Source organism: Bubalus kerabau, chromosome 15 (genome assembly GCF_029407905.1).
Source record: "Bubalus kerabau isolate K-KA32 ecotype Philippines breed swamp buffalo chromosome 15, PCC_UOA_SB_1v2, whole genome shotgun sequence".
Classification (NCBI taxonomy): Eukaryota; Metazoa; Chordata; class Mammalia; order Artiodactyla; family Bovidae; genus Bubalus; species Bubalus kerabau.
Genome location: NC_073638.1, coordinates 22211615 through 22224647, shown reverse-complemented (window position 1 = coordinate 22224647; position 13033 = coordinate 22211615). Strand labels below are relative to the sequence as shown.

At 44.2% G+C, this 13033-nt stretch overlaps 1 protein-coding gene across 10 annotated transcripts in view; it reads right to left on the bottom strand.

Moving 5' to 3' along the window:
- The window catches only part of DIXDC1 (DIX domain containing 1), a 78084-nt gene that overhangs the window by 20314 nt on the left and 44737 nt on the right, over nucleotides 1–13033 (bottom strand). For all 10 annotated transcript variants that reach the window (XM_055547972.1, XM_055547975.1, XM_055547979.1 and 7 more), the window contains 9 exons: nucleotides 12333–12445; nucleotides 10817–10965; nucleotides 7924–8013; nucleotides 5797–5850; nucleotides 4380–4430; nucleotides 1933–2037; nucleotides 1518–1571; nucleotides 821–913; nucleotides 666–737 (listed from right to left, as the gene is read on the bottom strand). In XM_055547972.1, coding sequence (XP_055403947.1) covers nucleotides 666–737; nucleotides 821–913; nucleotides 1518–1571; nucleotides 1933–2037; nucleotides 4380–4430; nucleotides 5797–5850; nucleotides 7924–8013; nucleotides 10817–10965; nucleotides 12333–12445 — 781 coding nt within the window. The remainder of the gene's footprint in view (nucleotides 1–665; nucleotides 738–820; nucleotides 914–1517; nucleotides 1572–1932; nucleotides 2038–4379; nucleotides 4431–5796; nucleotides 5851–7923; nucleotides 8014–10816; nucleotides 10966–12332; nucleotides 12446–13033) is intronic.

The following is a 13033-nucleotide window of genomic DNA, read 5'->3' as shown; positions in this document are numbered from 1 at the left end:
CGAGGGAAAATTCCAAAGCAATTCCTCTTATGTTTCTTCTTTACACGAATCACTTCCTGATGTAGTGCAAAGATCTTTTTCCCTTTAGCTCACTGCTGTATCTCCAATCACTGACACTCAGAAGGCACTGCTGAATGCAGAGTGAACAAAATGAAAACCTCCGTTTGGAGTCCCTCGCCTAGCCTCTGCCTGGCCCCAGGAAGGCCTGAGAATGCTGCTCCAGCATCTCCTGCCTTTGCTTCAGTAATAAAAAGAAAAAAAAAGAACAGTGACTAAAACGTTTCGAGCCTAACTCGGTGCCAGGCAGATCTACCAGGACTGTGTTGTTATTTAGATGGACTATCTTATGTATTCTTCATCATGGCAGAGAAGGGCACTGCTATTTCCATTTTCCAGATGAGCCTTATTTCTAAGGTTCAGAAGCTAAGCAACTTAAGGTCACACAGTGGGAAAGTGTGTAAAAAAATGTTTTGTTTTTTTTTTTTAAAAAGAGAGGTAAAGCTGGGATTTGAAACCAGATTTTCTTATCCCAGAACCTGCACTTTTATCCTCCCCACCAAACAGAAACCAACCTGTGGTGCTGGTTCAGCCCTGAGTTAATAACTGAATCTCCCTCTTTGCCCCTGTCAACGTGTGACAGAGACCCCGAGCGGGAGGCAGGTTACCTCGTCTGACTCTCTTTTCATACAGTGAGCCAAAAGGACATCCTTATGTTCCAGTTCTCGCTCCAGGTCCACCTGCAAATCGTATACACTCAATCAGACAGGGAGTCCTTCAGGTCGGAGGGGCAGGAAAGTCAGTGGTGAAACCCAGTTCCCACCTGCTGGTAACTGGCCTCGGACAGTTTCCGAAGTGCTTCTTCCAACTTGGCCTGGTTCTGCAGCAGGAGGCGATCTTTCTGCCCCAGCTCCTTCTGCAACAGAGACACAGCTTTCAGACGAGTGGCAAAGCCAAGGACATCCAACAGTTCACCTTTCATGATGCCATTTCCATCTAAGGAAAGTAGAGCCCCACACAGTCAAAGGCTTTAGCATGGTCAGTGAAGGCAGACGTACATGTTTTTCTGGAATTCTCTGGCTTTTTTTAATGATCCAACGAATTGGGAATTTGATCTCTGGTTCCTCTGTGTTTTCTAAACCTAGCTTGTACATCTAGAAGTTCTCAGTTCACATACCGTTGAAGCCTATCTTGAAGGATTTTGAACATTACCTTGCTAGCATGTGAAATGAACACAATTGTACGGTAGTTCAAACATTCTTTGGCATTGCCCTTCTTTGGGATTGGATAAAGATAAAGCCTGGCTGAAATGAAGCTTCCAGACTCCTAGCTCTGAGTTCCTTCTCCTAGCCATGCTATTGACCGTCAGGGTTAGTGAATCAAAGGAACTCAGAAAAGGATTTCCTTGCAGAAAGCAAGAAGGAAAACAGAGTACTGAAGTGTTCTTTGAACAACAGCAACAATAGGCTGTTCATCAAAGGTCAGGTGGAAATAATTTCCAAACTGATACACATTCTTACTTTATATTCTCCCAAGAGCCGATTCCTCTCCTCTAGCTTCCTCTGCAGATCCACCTGCGAGAAGAATAAGACAGAATTCAATGGTGTGGGGGCATTATCTGCCAAACCAGCTAGGAAACCAGAAGGTAACTAGAGCTGATGTTGGCAGTTTACAGGATACAGCACAGAGAGGGCATGTCTACGGTAAAAACACACAGCCACTCTCCACATCTTCAGCGAGATGATCAGACTGTAGAACCACAAGGCAGCCCCAGGGTCTCAGTGTCCTCAACATCGCAGGGCTCAAGGCCAGTGTGGCACAGGCTTTCATCTAGGAACAAGGAGGAGTCCTCTGAGGGGGAACAGATCTAACAGGACTTCATACTATATCCTATTTGGGGCTCAGTGGACTCCAAGTTCACTCTCTTCAACTCACGTTCTGGTTGTGCAGCTCATCTTTGTCCATATTTGCCCTCAGTAGTTCCTGTTTGAGCTGAAGGACAGACGCGTCCTGCTGAGTCAGCCTCTGCTGCAGGGCATCCTGGGGAGAAAGCACACTCACTACGTGGTCCCAGCTCATCCATCAGGAAGCTGTTACTAAACCAGGAGACAAACAGAGCACAGGGTCCTGCCACAAGGAGATGAGCAGCAATTTTTCCGTTCCCTTCCAGGACACTAGAATCTAAAGGAAAATCCTATCCGTTGTCCTAACAGACTGATGGAAACCCGATTTTTCCCTCTGTGCTTTACTTGCCCCCACATTCCCCTGTGTTGCCAACAGCATGATGGTCTAGGGGGAGAAGATAAGTGGCCTCTGGGATCAGACAGACCTAGTCTTAAATTACACTCCTACCACTTGCTTTCATCACAGTGCATGCATGCTAAGTCGCTTCAGTCGTGTCCGACTCTTTGTGACCCTATGGACTGTAGCCCTTAAGGCTCCTCTGTCCATGGGATTTTCCAGGCAAGATTACTGGAGTGGGTTGCCACGCCCTCTTTCAGAGGATCTTCCCGACCCAGGGATTGAACCTTCGTCTCTTATGTCTCCTGCACTGGGAGGAGGGTTCTTTACCACTAGCGCCATGACAGTGATCTTGGACAATGCACTCTCCTTCCTCCCTCCTTGGCTTTCTTCTCTAAATCCTTGGCTTGCAAATAGTCAATCTAGATGAGCTCTTTTGTCCAAGAAGGCTGGGGCCTATCACTGGTTGACACCCTGGTCACAAAGGAGCCCTGGAATCACTCCGATCCTGCCTTCCAGAGCCCAGCCCCTGCCCGGTTTCCACTGCCTTTCACCGCCTTGTCTGAACCAGGACTGGGATCCTATTTCCCTGCTCAGAAATGTTCTTAGACAGAAGGTTCCTCCTCCCAGTATAATAGGATCCTACTAATTTTAGGATATCTTCCTCTTAGCTTGGACCATCTTGGTTCCCACCAGGCATAGGATAAGGTCAGTTGTACACACTTACTTAAAAGGATTGGCTATGACACAATCCACCAACCATAGTGACTTCAGATGGAACTAATGGACTACAGCTGCATCCCAGGAAATGTGCCCTGACTCTTCTCTCTTTACAGACTGCAAACAAACCAGGCAGGCTCTGGAGGATGTGAGAGTCATTCTTAAATATGCTGTCTGCCATGACAGTACATGACAAGGTGGCCTCAGATGCCCTCGGCACCAGTGGCTCAGACGAATATTTCCCAAAGTGTGCTTCATGGGATGTTAACAAGTGTTACATGAGAGGAAAAGCACTTCTGTGGTTAACAGTCCAATTGTTTTTTAGGCCAACCTCTTTATGGCAGACCTTCTCTGGTCCTTTAATATGCTATTATTCACTGTGACTCATCGAGCCTGTATGGCACTTCCCAGACTTATTTGAGCATGGAACATGCTGTTTTTTGGCATCTCAAAGGACTAAGACTACAGAACATACTCTGGAAGATGCTGCTGAGTTACACCCTAGTCTGGCTCATAAATGGCAGTGTAGGAAAGCAGCAGTTTAAGAGCATCCTTTTCCACTTCTGAGGTATTATTCATTTAGCACATCTACTCCTACTGGGGTGAAATAACATGTTAAGCAAGAGGGGGTCGCACAGAGTAGGACACGACTGAAGCGACTCAGCAGCAGCAGCAGCAAGATTATTAGCTAGATCACTGTTTGTATTAGCAAAAGACTAGACATAACCCAGAAGACTTATCAATAGGAACTGATTAAATAAATTATCATATATTTACATACTAGAATGCTACGGTCTTTATGTACTAAAATAGAATGATCTCTAAGATATATTGTTAAGTGAAAGCAGCAATGTGTCAAGCTGGGTTTATAGTATTCTATTTTTTGGGGGGAAATTACATACATACGTACGTGGGGATAAGTGGTAAGTTGCCTCCAGGAAAGACAGCTAGGTGACTGAGGGGGCAGGGCTGGAAAGCCGACTTCTCAAGGATTATCCTTTCGAACTTTTTAAACTTCAAACCATTTGAATGTTATTAACTATTCAAACCTAAGTAAATCACAATTGTTAAGAGTATGTTCTTCTTCAGAACTGAAGAAAACTGACAAAATACTGAAACTGAAGAAAACCGTAGTAACTGATTGTTTTCACACATAGAAAAAATCAAGGTGGCAGAGGGAAGTGGCAGCACCATGAGTCATAACCACCAGAAGTACAACTCAGCAAAGCAAAGGTATGTTCCTCCAGCTGTCTCACTTCCCATCCACAAAGCCCTGTCTCTGCTGGGAGCACAGAGCCTGTGAAAGGGGCCATCAGATGTACATAAGAAAAGGCTACAGGACCCAACTAGTACCCCAGTTCCCTCAGAATGCTTTACCTTGTAGAGAATTTATTTACAGTGTTATATATCTTTCTTTTTACCTTTATCCCCTGTAAGTTTCTGGCTTCTTGTTTATATTTCAGCAGCTCCTTCTGCAAACCAAATATAGTTAGATCAGATGGTAGCATCTGGGTTGCTTCAGAAGCATTACCTCATTCTGTCAGTAAGAATACGAAACTCAGATAACCATTCCAAGGAAAATCAACCCTCCACTGAGGCCACAGGCAGGTCTGGTCCAGGAAAAATGAAAAGCTGACCCATAGAAATGAACAGGACCCATCTCATTCTCTCCTGTGGCACCCACGCTCAGCTGCCCAGTTGCCCAGTTTCAACTGTTCATATTTTCTGGCCAAGAAAGAAAATGCCAAACATTCCCATAGGTTCATCATTCCTATATTTAGTAATCCTCACCAACAGGGAAACTTAATCATCAATCATAATAATCTAAATCCCTCTCCCTAAAATACATGATATCTCAATATACCTACCCCCAACCTCATGAAGTAATTATCTCACTTTTAATGTTCAGAAAGGGTTACAGAGTTCCTGTTCTCCAAGAGGGTATTGTTCTTTACAGATCAAATAAAAACACATTTGGCCCAATAATAAAATACTTTGTTAACTGTCCCTTACAACAGATTAAATATATGCACACGATTGTCACTAGGACAAAGATTTTAGGAGAGGAACACCCACAACTCAGACTCTACTCTCTCTTTTCCTATTGCAATCCCTTCAAGAGTTTGGAATTAACATATCTAAAATGGGGATTCTTCACCAGGACTCCACAGATGGGCTCCAAAGTTAGTCCACTCAAAACTCAGATCAGTAAGTGCTCCCATGCAAACTGCTAGGGAGAGGGTTAATGGCTTCAGTCATATATACTTATAACTTCAAAAAAGCTAAGACTCACTGATCTAAAAAAATTCTGGAAAGTATTCATTAATAAAAAAAGACCATACTGAACTGTTGTTAATACTACTGTACTGTATATCAGAAAACTGTAAGAGAGGTAGATCTTAAAAGTTTTCTTTATAAGAAAAAATTTGTAAATATGTTAACTAAGCTTACTGTGATTATTTCACAATACATACACATATTGAATCAACATGTTGTATACCCTGAAACTAATTATGTTATGTCAATTATTTTAAAAATAATCATATTGATAGTAGATCCATTATTTATTTTAATTAAAAAGATAAATATGAAACATTTCAAACATAAAGAAAGGTATAAGTAATAATGACACAGATATCTATTATTCCCACTGAGATTATAAAGGTGTTACTCTTTTACCATATTTATGACGTCTCTCTCTCTGGCAGTTAAAGACATAATACAGATACAGCTAGTCTGGAGTCTGCATCTTTCCCTTTTCCCCATTACTATACTAAAGTTGGTGTGTAATAGTCCCATAATTTTTTTAAAGAGTAAAATGTGCATTTCCTGACATACCTTTAGGTCTTGATTCTCCTCTATACTCTGATCCAGACGACTTTGGATTATAATCTGAATACAAGGCAAAAAGAGATGGTTATGTATCTATGCTTTAAAATTCGGAGGTCATTCATCAACAGATATTTACTGAGCAGCTACTTGATGCTAGCCAGGGTAGAGCAGCTACAAAGAACTGCCTTCCAGTGGACGCGTATGCCCTGGGGGTGCGAGGAGATGACTACAGATAAAGTTTAGAATGAGTATGTGTGTGTTGTGTGCAGAGGGTTTGGCAAAGGGAAAGAGAAATGATAAGAGATGAAGATCAAGAGGAAAATGGAACAGGATCATGAAAGCCAGGAAGGAAAATGGAGGAACTGATGAAAAAGTTTTAGGCAAAGGAATGACAAAACAAGTTTGCTTTGAAGTGAAGTTATTCTTGCTGTTTTAGGGAAAATGAATTAGAGGACAGGAGAGGAATCAGGGAAACCAGTTCGGAGGCCACCAGAATGCTGGATGAAGGCCTGAATTAAGGTAGTACCTGTGAAAATGGAGAAAAGCTGGATGAAGACATTTTAAAAGTATACTGATAAAACTTGGTGACTAAATACTGGAATTGGTTGCCATTTCCTTCTCCAGGGGATCTTTCCAACCCAGGGATCGAATCCGTGTCTCCTGCATTGACAGGAGGATTCTTTCCTACTGCACCACCTGGGAAGCCCTTCAAATATGGGTGTCAGATTTGTTTTGTGTATTTGGTTACATGGATAGTGATAAAAAACAGAAACTTAAAGGACAAATAGTTTTGAGGGTGGGGAGAGAAAGCTGTTGAATTTAGGACTCATTGAAATTGAGATGCTTATGGGACATACAGAAGAGATAACAGGCAGATGCATGTTGCCTTTACAAATGTAGAACTCCATGGAGAGAGCTAAAAATAAACATAAACTTAAATAATTATATGAATTTATTTAAATAAAAAAAATAAAGTTATTTCATGCAGAGCTAGAAATAAATATTTGAGAGGCAACATATGAGACAGGTGGGAAGTGAATGAAGCCATGGCAGCAGGTATTGCCCAGGTGAATGTACAAGACAGAAGAGAGCCCAGAGTAGAGCCCTGAGGAGCAGCAACACTTAAGGTGTAGTTGTTTTAGTGCCCAACTCATCTGCGACCCCATGGACTGTAGCCCACCAAGGTCCTCCATCCATAGGGTTTCCCAGGCAAGAGTACTGGAGTGGGTAGCCATTTCCTTCTCCAGGGGATCTTCCCAACCAGGGGTTGATTCTGCGTCTCCTGCTTGGGCAGATTCTTTACCACTGAGCCACTGGGGAAGCCCAAACCTTTAAAGGACAGGGAGAAAGAGAAAAGCTTCAAAGGGGATGTGAACTAAGAATGCTGCCTGCCGTTCATTAAAGAAACGCAGCCATCAAGCCACCACATAACAGCTGCCCAGGCAGTGAGCCTTGAGGGGACTCAGGGAGGAAACAAAGAATACCAGGATCTAGCAGGCAGCTGCCGCAACAGGAGGACACTCAGGGTGAGAAAGCACGGGATACTGGCCCCAGGTAGCTGAGCTGCACATCAGAGGATCGACTTCAGGGAGCCCTGACTCTTGCATCTTCTCCTACATAGAAAAGCGCTAAATTCCTTGAGATAGCTGGTTTTCTTTTACTAACAGTGATTTCTGAAGTTCTGACTACCTGGTTTTGTTGCAAAAATTCCTATAATGTCCTGGCTTCCCCTATTCCTCTTTGGAACAGTCTCTCAGAATTATGAGATGCTGTTTCCCAGGCTTAAGTCCTTGGTTTTGTCCACCGAATAAAACATAACCTTCAACCTTTAGACTGTGCTTTTTTTTTTCAGTCAACAGGGACCTAAGTGTAAACTCCATGAGGAGAGGGTCTGAGGTTTCATCTGTCGTTCCCGTGTCTCCAGTTCTTCAAACCGTGTCTGCACATGGTCAGCATGCAATAAATATTTGTGGAAGAAAGGAAAAAACAGTCGAAAACATATGAGGAAAACCAGCAGAGCTGAAGTCAGGGAAGGGAGCATTTTACGAAGGCACAGATGAATGTCCAATGCTAAACATAAATCACACACACAAGCCAGATTATTCCGTGTCCAGTCACAAAAGAGGAGCTCACCAACTGTTCCTCGGGATTGACTCCTGGTTCACAGAGGGCCAAGGGCCTCTCCTGTTCATCTTCAGGTAAGGATCCATTGAGCAGTAAGGCCTGGACAACCACAAAGGCAGAAAGAAATTTAACTCCTGTCAGATGACAGAGTCTAGAGCTGGGCGGAGTAAGCTTGTCCCAAAATAAAACCACAACTGGGCTTCCTCTGGAAATCTGCCTGATAACTGTGGATCTTTAGATTCTGCCAATTGCTCATCATAGATCTGTCTGGATTGCCTTGTGTCTGGCCCATGCTTGATGCCTCTTTCATCTCTCTGGATGTACCTGAATCCTCTGCTCCAAGGCTCCTTAGCCCCAGAAAAAATTCTAAAAATAAACTTAATTTTAAGAAGTGACATTGTTGAACCAGAGCTGGCTGTTCAAACTGAATTTTACCAGCTGGAAAGTGAACTAAATGCAGTGCAGAATTATCCTGGCTTAGAAAAGTTTATTATAAGGAATTATTTGGAATACATTTATGTATGTATGTATATATGTATGTAGGCATTGGCTGCATTAGAGCAGCTTGCAGGATGTTAGATCCCCAAACAGGGGTCAAATCCAAGCCCACAGCAGTGAAAGTGCTGAGTCTTAACCACTGGACTGCCAGAAATGTGGGGGTATTTGATTCTTGTTTGACTTAGCAATTCTGCATTTTTGCTCCCTAAGGCAACCTGGATAGAACAAGAAGAAAAACATATTTGCAGAGAGGTGTCCTTATTCATTTCAAGTCTTCACACTTGGCTTTGTTTTTATTAGAATATGGTTGGGGGGGCGGGAAGATTTATTCTGAGGCTAATGAAGCTCAATCTCAGGGCCCCTCCCAGGCCTGCTCCTCCTAGGGTTCTATATCTAACATCGTAGTCATAATCTGTAATCTTATTCTTAAGGAAGGCCCCCCAAGTGGTACACTTTAGAACCCAGAAAACTTGGATCTACCCCTGCAGGTAGGTATTAGGAGACCTATGGGCTCAATGAAAGATTTAAAAATCTATAGCCACTTTGTATACAATTTTTTTCTCAATCCAGTCCAAAGAGAAGAGATACAGAGATTCTTATTTCAGTAAATATAACATAAATTGTATCACAAATGTTGGTATATAAAAACATTTTACAATCCAGACACTATCAAGTCTACCAAGTACTAATTAATAAAACAATTTTAGTCAGCCTACTGGATGTGGTTCTCCCATGGAGTTGTGGCAAGAGGTGTAGACAAGTATAAGAAAGCACAAGGAGCTGAGGAGAGTGACACTGCAGAAGTCCTGACTCTAAGGGCAAAGCGTTCACAGACTCTAATGAGGTACGCTAACCAGTCAGCAACCCCGGACGTGGCTCAGCATGCAACGGGTTCATCACCGAAAGAGTTAAGGAGCCCAGTGGATGCTGTGAGCCCCATTGTATTCTGTAATGGGACTGAATTCTAATTGTGATCATGTGGCTGTGAATTAAAACTCCTCTGTTTGTGGGGAATATTAGGATGCTGACTTTCTGCCTGTTGATTCTCTTTTTTTTCTGTCTAATCTGCCATGGGATTTCTCCCAGACTGAAAAATGCAAACCAAACTGAAAACCAAACTGATGGATATCTATGTTTGTACAATGAAATGATCCTGAGAAAAACCTGGTTGAATGTAATCCCAAAATTCTTCATGCTTTAATCCTTCCTATTAAAAGCACACACACACAAATCCATTGCATTAATTAAACCATTCCTTACTGGACTAACAGAGAAGAGAACTAAAAGGCAGACATTTAAAAATACAGAGCAAATGGGAAAAGCGCAACAACTCTCCCTGGGAATGTTTGGGCAGTAAACATTCCTCCAACGCCTCTCTGGGCTCCTGGGGCAGACAGTGTGTAAATTGTTTTACCACTGCACCAATCCCCCGTTTTCTTTAGGACCCCTTTGTGTCCCCACCCTGTTGCTGGCCGGTTGGGAGCACGCCCTCCACCGCCTGCCGCCTGCCAGAGCCACTCACATAATGTGGGCTTTGTTTATGTGTCCATAAATATTTGACAATTCAGAAGCAGTGCAGTTCCCAGCACAAACAGAAAGGAATATTCCTGGGCAATTTCAGGGTCATCAGAACACTATAAGGCCTCCCCCAAACAGGGCCACATACACAAAGGTGGAGGACTAAGGGGGTCATTCAGGCTAGGAGCTGAGTCAAGTGGGTCAGTCGGCCTCTGGGGGAGGCTTGCTGGCACAGAAGGTGTAGGAAAAACTGAAGGGCTCAGTTGCCCTTCTACCTGATCGCTGTACCTTGGCGTCCACTTACGAACGCACCGAGGGTGAGCTAAATCCCTTAGCTAGACTCAGGTGGAGACCTGAGGCATTACTGGCACTTACAGCCCTCCTCATGGTGAATTCCTCGCAGAAAATCTTGATTCTTCACAATTCCATTCTTTGGGGGAAGCTCCCATTGCAGGTCTGTGGCTGCAAATAGGGGAGAAACCCACCCGCAAAGCAGAGAGCCAGGGTGGAGGTTTGGTAGGGGAGGGTGGATATGGCTCCCAGGCAGAACTCCTAACAGCTGTGCTGTCAACAAGCGTCCAGGAGGCCCGTTTAAGCGAACTCACATGTAAGGGATTTTTCTGCTCTTCGTGTTCTACCCTCTCCATCTAAACTCAGCTCTGACCTCACAGAAAACCGAATCACTTTATTTTCAACTGATTCTACTGAGTTAATAAACAACTGGTGCGGGAATTCCCTGGCAGTCCGGGGGTTAAGTGATCCAGGTTCAATCCCTGGTCTGGAAACTAAGATCCCACAAGCCTCACAGCATGGTCAAAAACAAACCAAAAAAAAGAACAAAACAGCAACTGGTGCACCAAAGACAAACGACAAGAGAAAGAGCTACCTGTAATCCTGATATCATTTTCTTGGCTTCCTCCATTTCTTTTTCCAAATGTTCTTGTTGTTCCAACAGCTGCTCTTCCCATGAAGCCTCCAGGTAGGTCTGGGGGCTGCCTGGTCTCCAGTCCCGGGGTATTGGAGAGTCTGTCTCCTCTAGGAGAGGGGAGGAGGGAGTACAGCTCATGGTGAAGAAAACTGAGTTCGGGAGCAAGCCCTCGCCGACCTTGGCGTTCACAGGGCTGGGTCACCTGCCTTCCGCACCTGCCTCACTGCGCACCTGCCTCACTGCGCGGGCTGGACTCTCCACCAGGTGGGGGTGTGGGACAGGAGGAACTGGCCACTGGCTCCACTAACCCCGGGCTCCGGGGAGCAAAGCTGAACTTGGTTGAGGCGGTCCGCCCTCTTCAGAACCTTAAGGATTCCCTCCCGGGGAACCCTGGTAGGGGGCAAGTTTTACTCTTTACTCTAGAACTGGCTCTCCCAGGGCTCGGTCCCTCAAGCGACAAAGAGAGGAGCTGTCAGAGGCAATGAAAAGGAGCTTCAGAGGGGAGACCTCAACTCATATTCCTTTGACCATTTTGGGAGGACGGAACCCCTTTCACATATAACATTGTGTGAGTCACAGAAACAGGAAGCAGACCGGTATAAGCAAACTCTGTACCTCCCTCTCTCCGGTTTTATTTCCCTGTCTTTACAGTCTCTTTTTCTGATTTCATTGGTAAGAATGAATATTATAATAAGCCTAATCCCTCTGGGTTGTTGTCTGATTTCACGAGGCAACTGTGTGTGGGACCCGTGGTGCCCGGCCCAGAGCAAGCACTCTGTAAAGACCTCCCTCTCCCTCCCCAGGGTCCCCGGACTTTCTGACTCAGTAACATAACTAACTTTCTGGGTACTGATGCTAGGGCTAGATGGGGTGTGAAATAAGGAAGAATTTAATTCCAGTTTTCCTTCAGAGGACTTCGGTTTCGTTATCTCTCTTCCAGGCAAATAAAACTCTTAAGTCACGCACTTTGCTTCTTCCTTGCTTTCCTCTGTGTTTATCTAAGAAAAAGGAGACTGAGACAGAGGAAGGAGAAGTCTAAACAATGTAGCCTTTACACAAAACATGATGCAGACCTGCTCTCTGCTGTATATTCTCAGACACCTCCGCTCCGTATATTCCTGGCCCCAATTTAAGTTACAGAAGTACTGAAATTACTTGCACAACACAGAAATGATAAAAACTTTTTACTTGAGCAGGCTTCTGACAGTTCCAAAGTCATCTCCTAATTTCACAGGTGGTCAGCTGTCTACACTGCCGCAGGACATCTGACAGTTTGCACAGCGAAAGTGACAATTTGTGAGAGGATACTACATTCTCTGGCTCCAAAGCATTAGAGCTCTCTAGAATGGACCCTGCATGCACAGACTATGTGTGGAGAAGGCCAGGGAGCTGATAGTAGACAGTCAGGACCCCCAAACTCTTCATGCTGAGGGCTGTTCCTTGAGCCACCCCAGGCAGGCCAAGAAGATAGTACCTGTTCTGTTCTCTACTCCTTCAGAGGGAATAATCACGAAATCTGCCTTCTCCTCCGACTGGGTTATAACGGATTCGCTCTTTGCACTGTGGATAGGACTGGGGGAAGTCAGGCTGTGACCGAAGGAAAACGAAGAGAAACGATTATTGCAAACAGTTGTTTAGAAGCCAACTTTCCTAATTTATTCCAGAGATGGGTTCTTATTCATCTAACTCCTACTGCCTAAAACGGTGCCTGGCCCACAGTAAGAAGAAAATACTTGTTGAATGAATGATGAACTTGTTAAATGAATGAAATGAATGCTGAATGACCCATCCTCAGAAGCTTCCACAACAAAGTTGCCTTTAAGCCTAATTCACTAAGAGATTTATCAAACTGGTGGATAATGTAGCATTTTAAAGAACTCCACTCCTGTTTGGTTTGGCTTTTTGTTTTTGTCTTTCACTTACCACCACCACCACCTCCTCCATCATGATCCCTGGGCCCAAGTTCAGAGACTGATGGACTATATGCATTTTAGTAGCTTTGGGAGCTGGAAGGAAAATATATTTCTAATAACATTGATCTATCACAGACACATGCAATACCAGCAGAGTAATCATGGCGGATCAGCTCTGGGCTGCTCCGAAAGGCAGAGACAAGGTGAAGGGTGCCTCAGCGGGGAAAAACTGCAGAGTGTGGACAGTGCCAGGCTGAGCAAA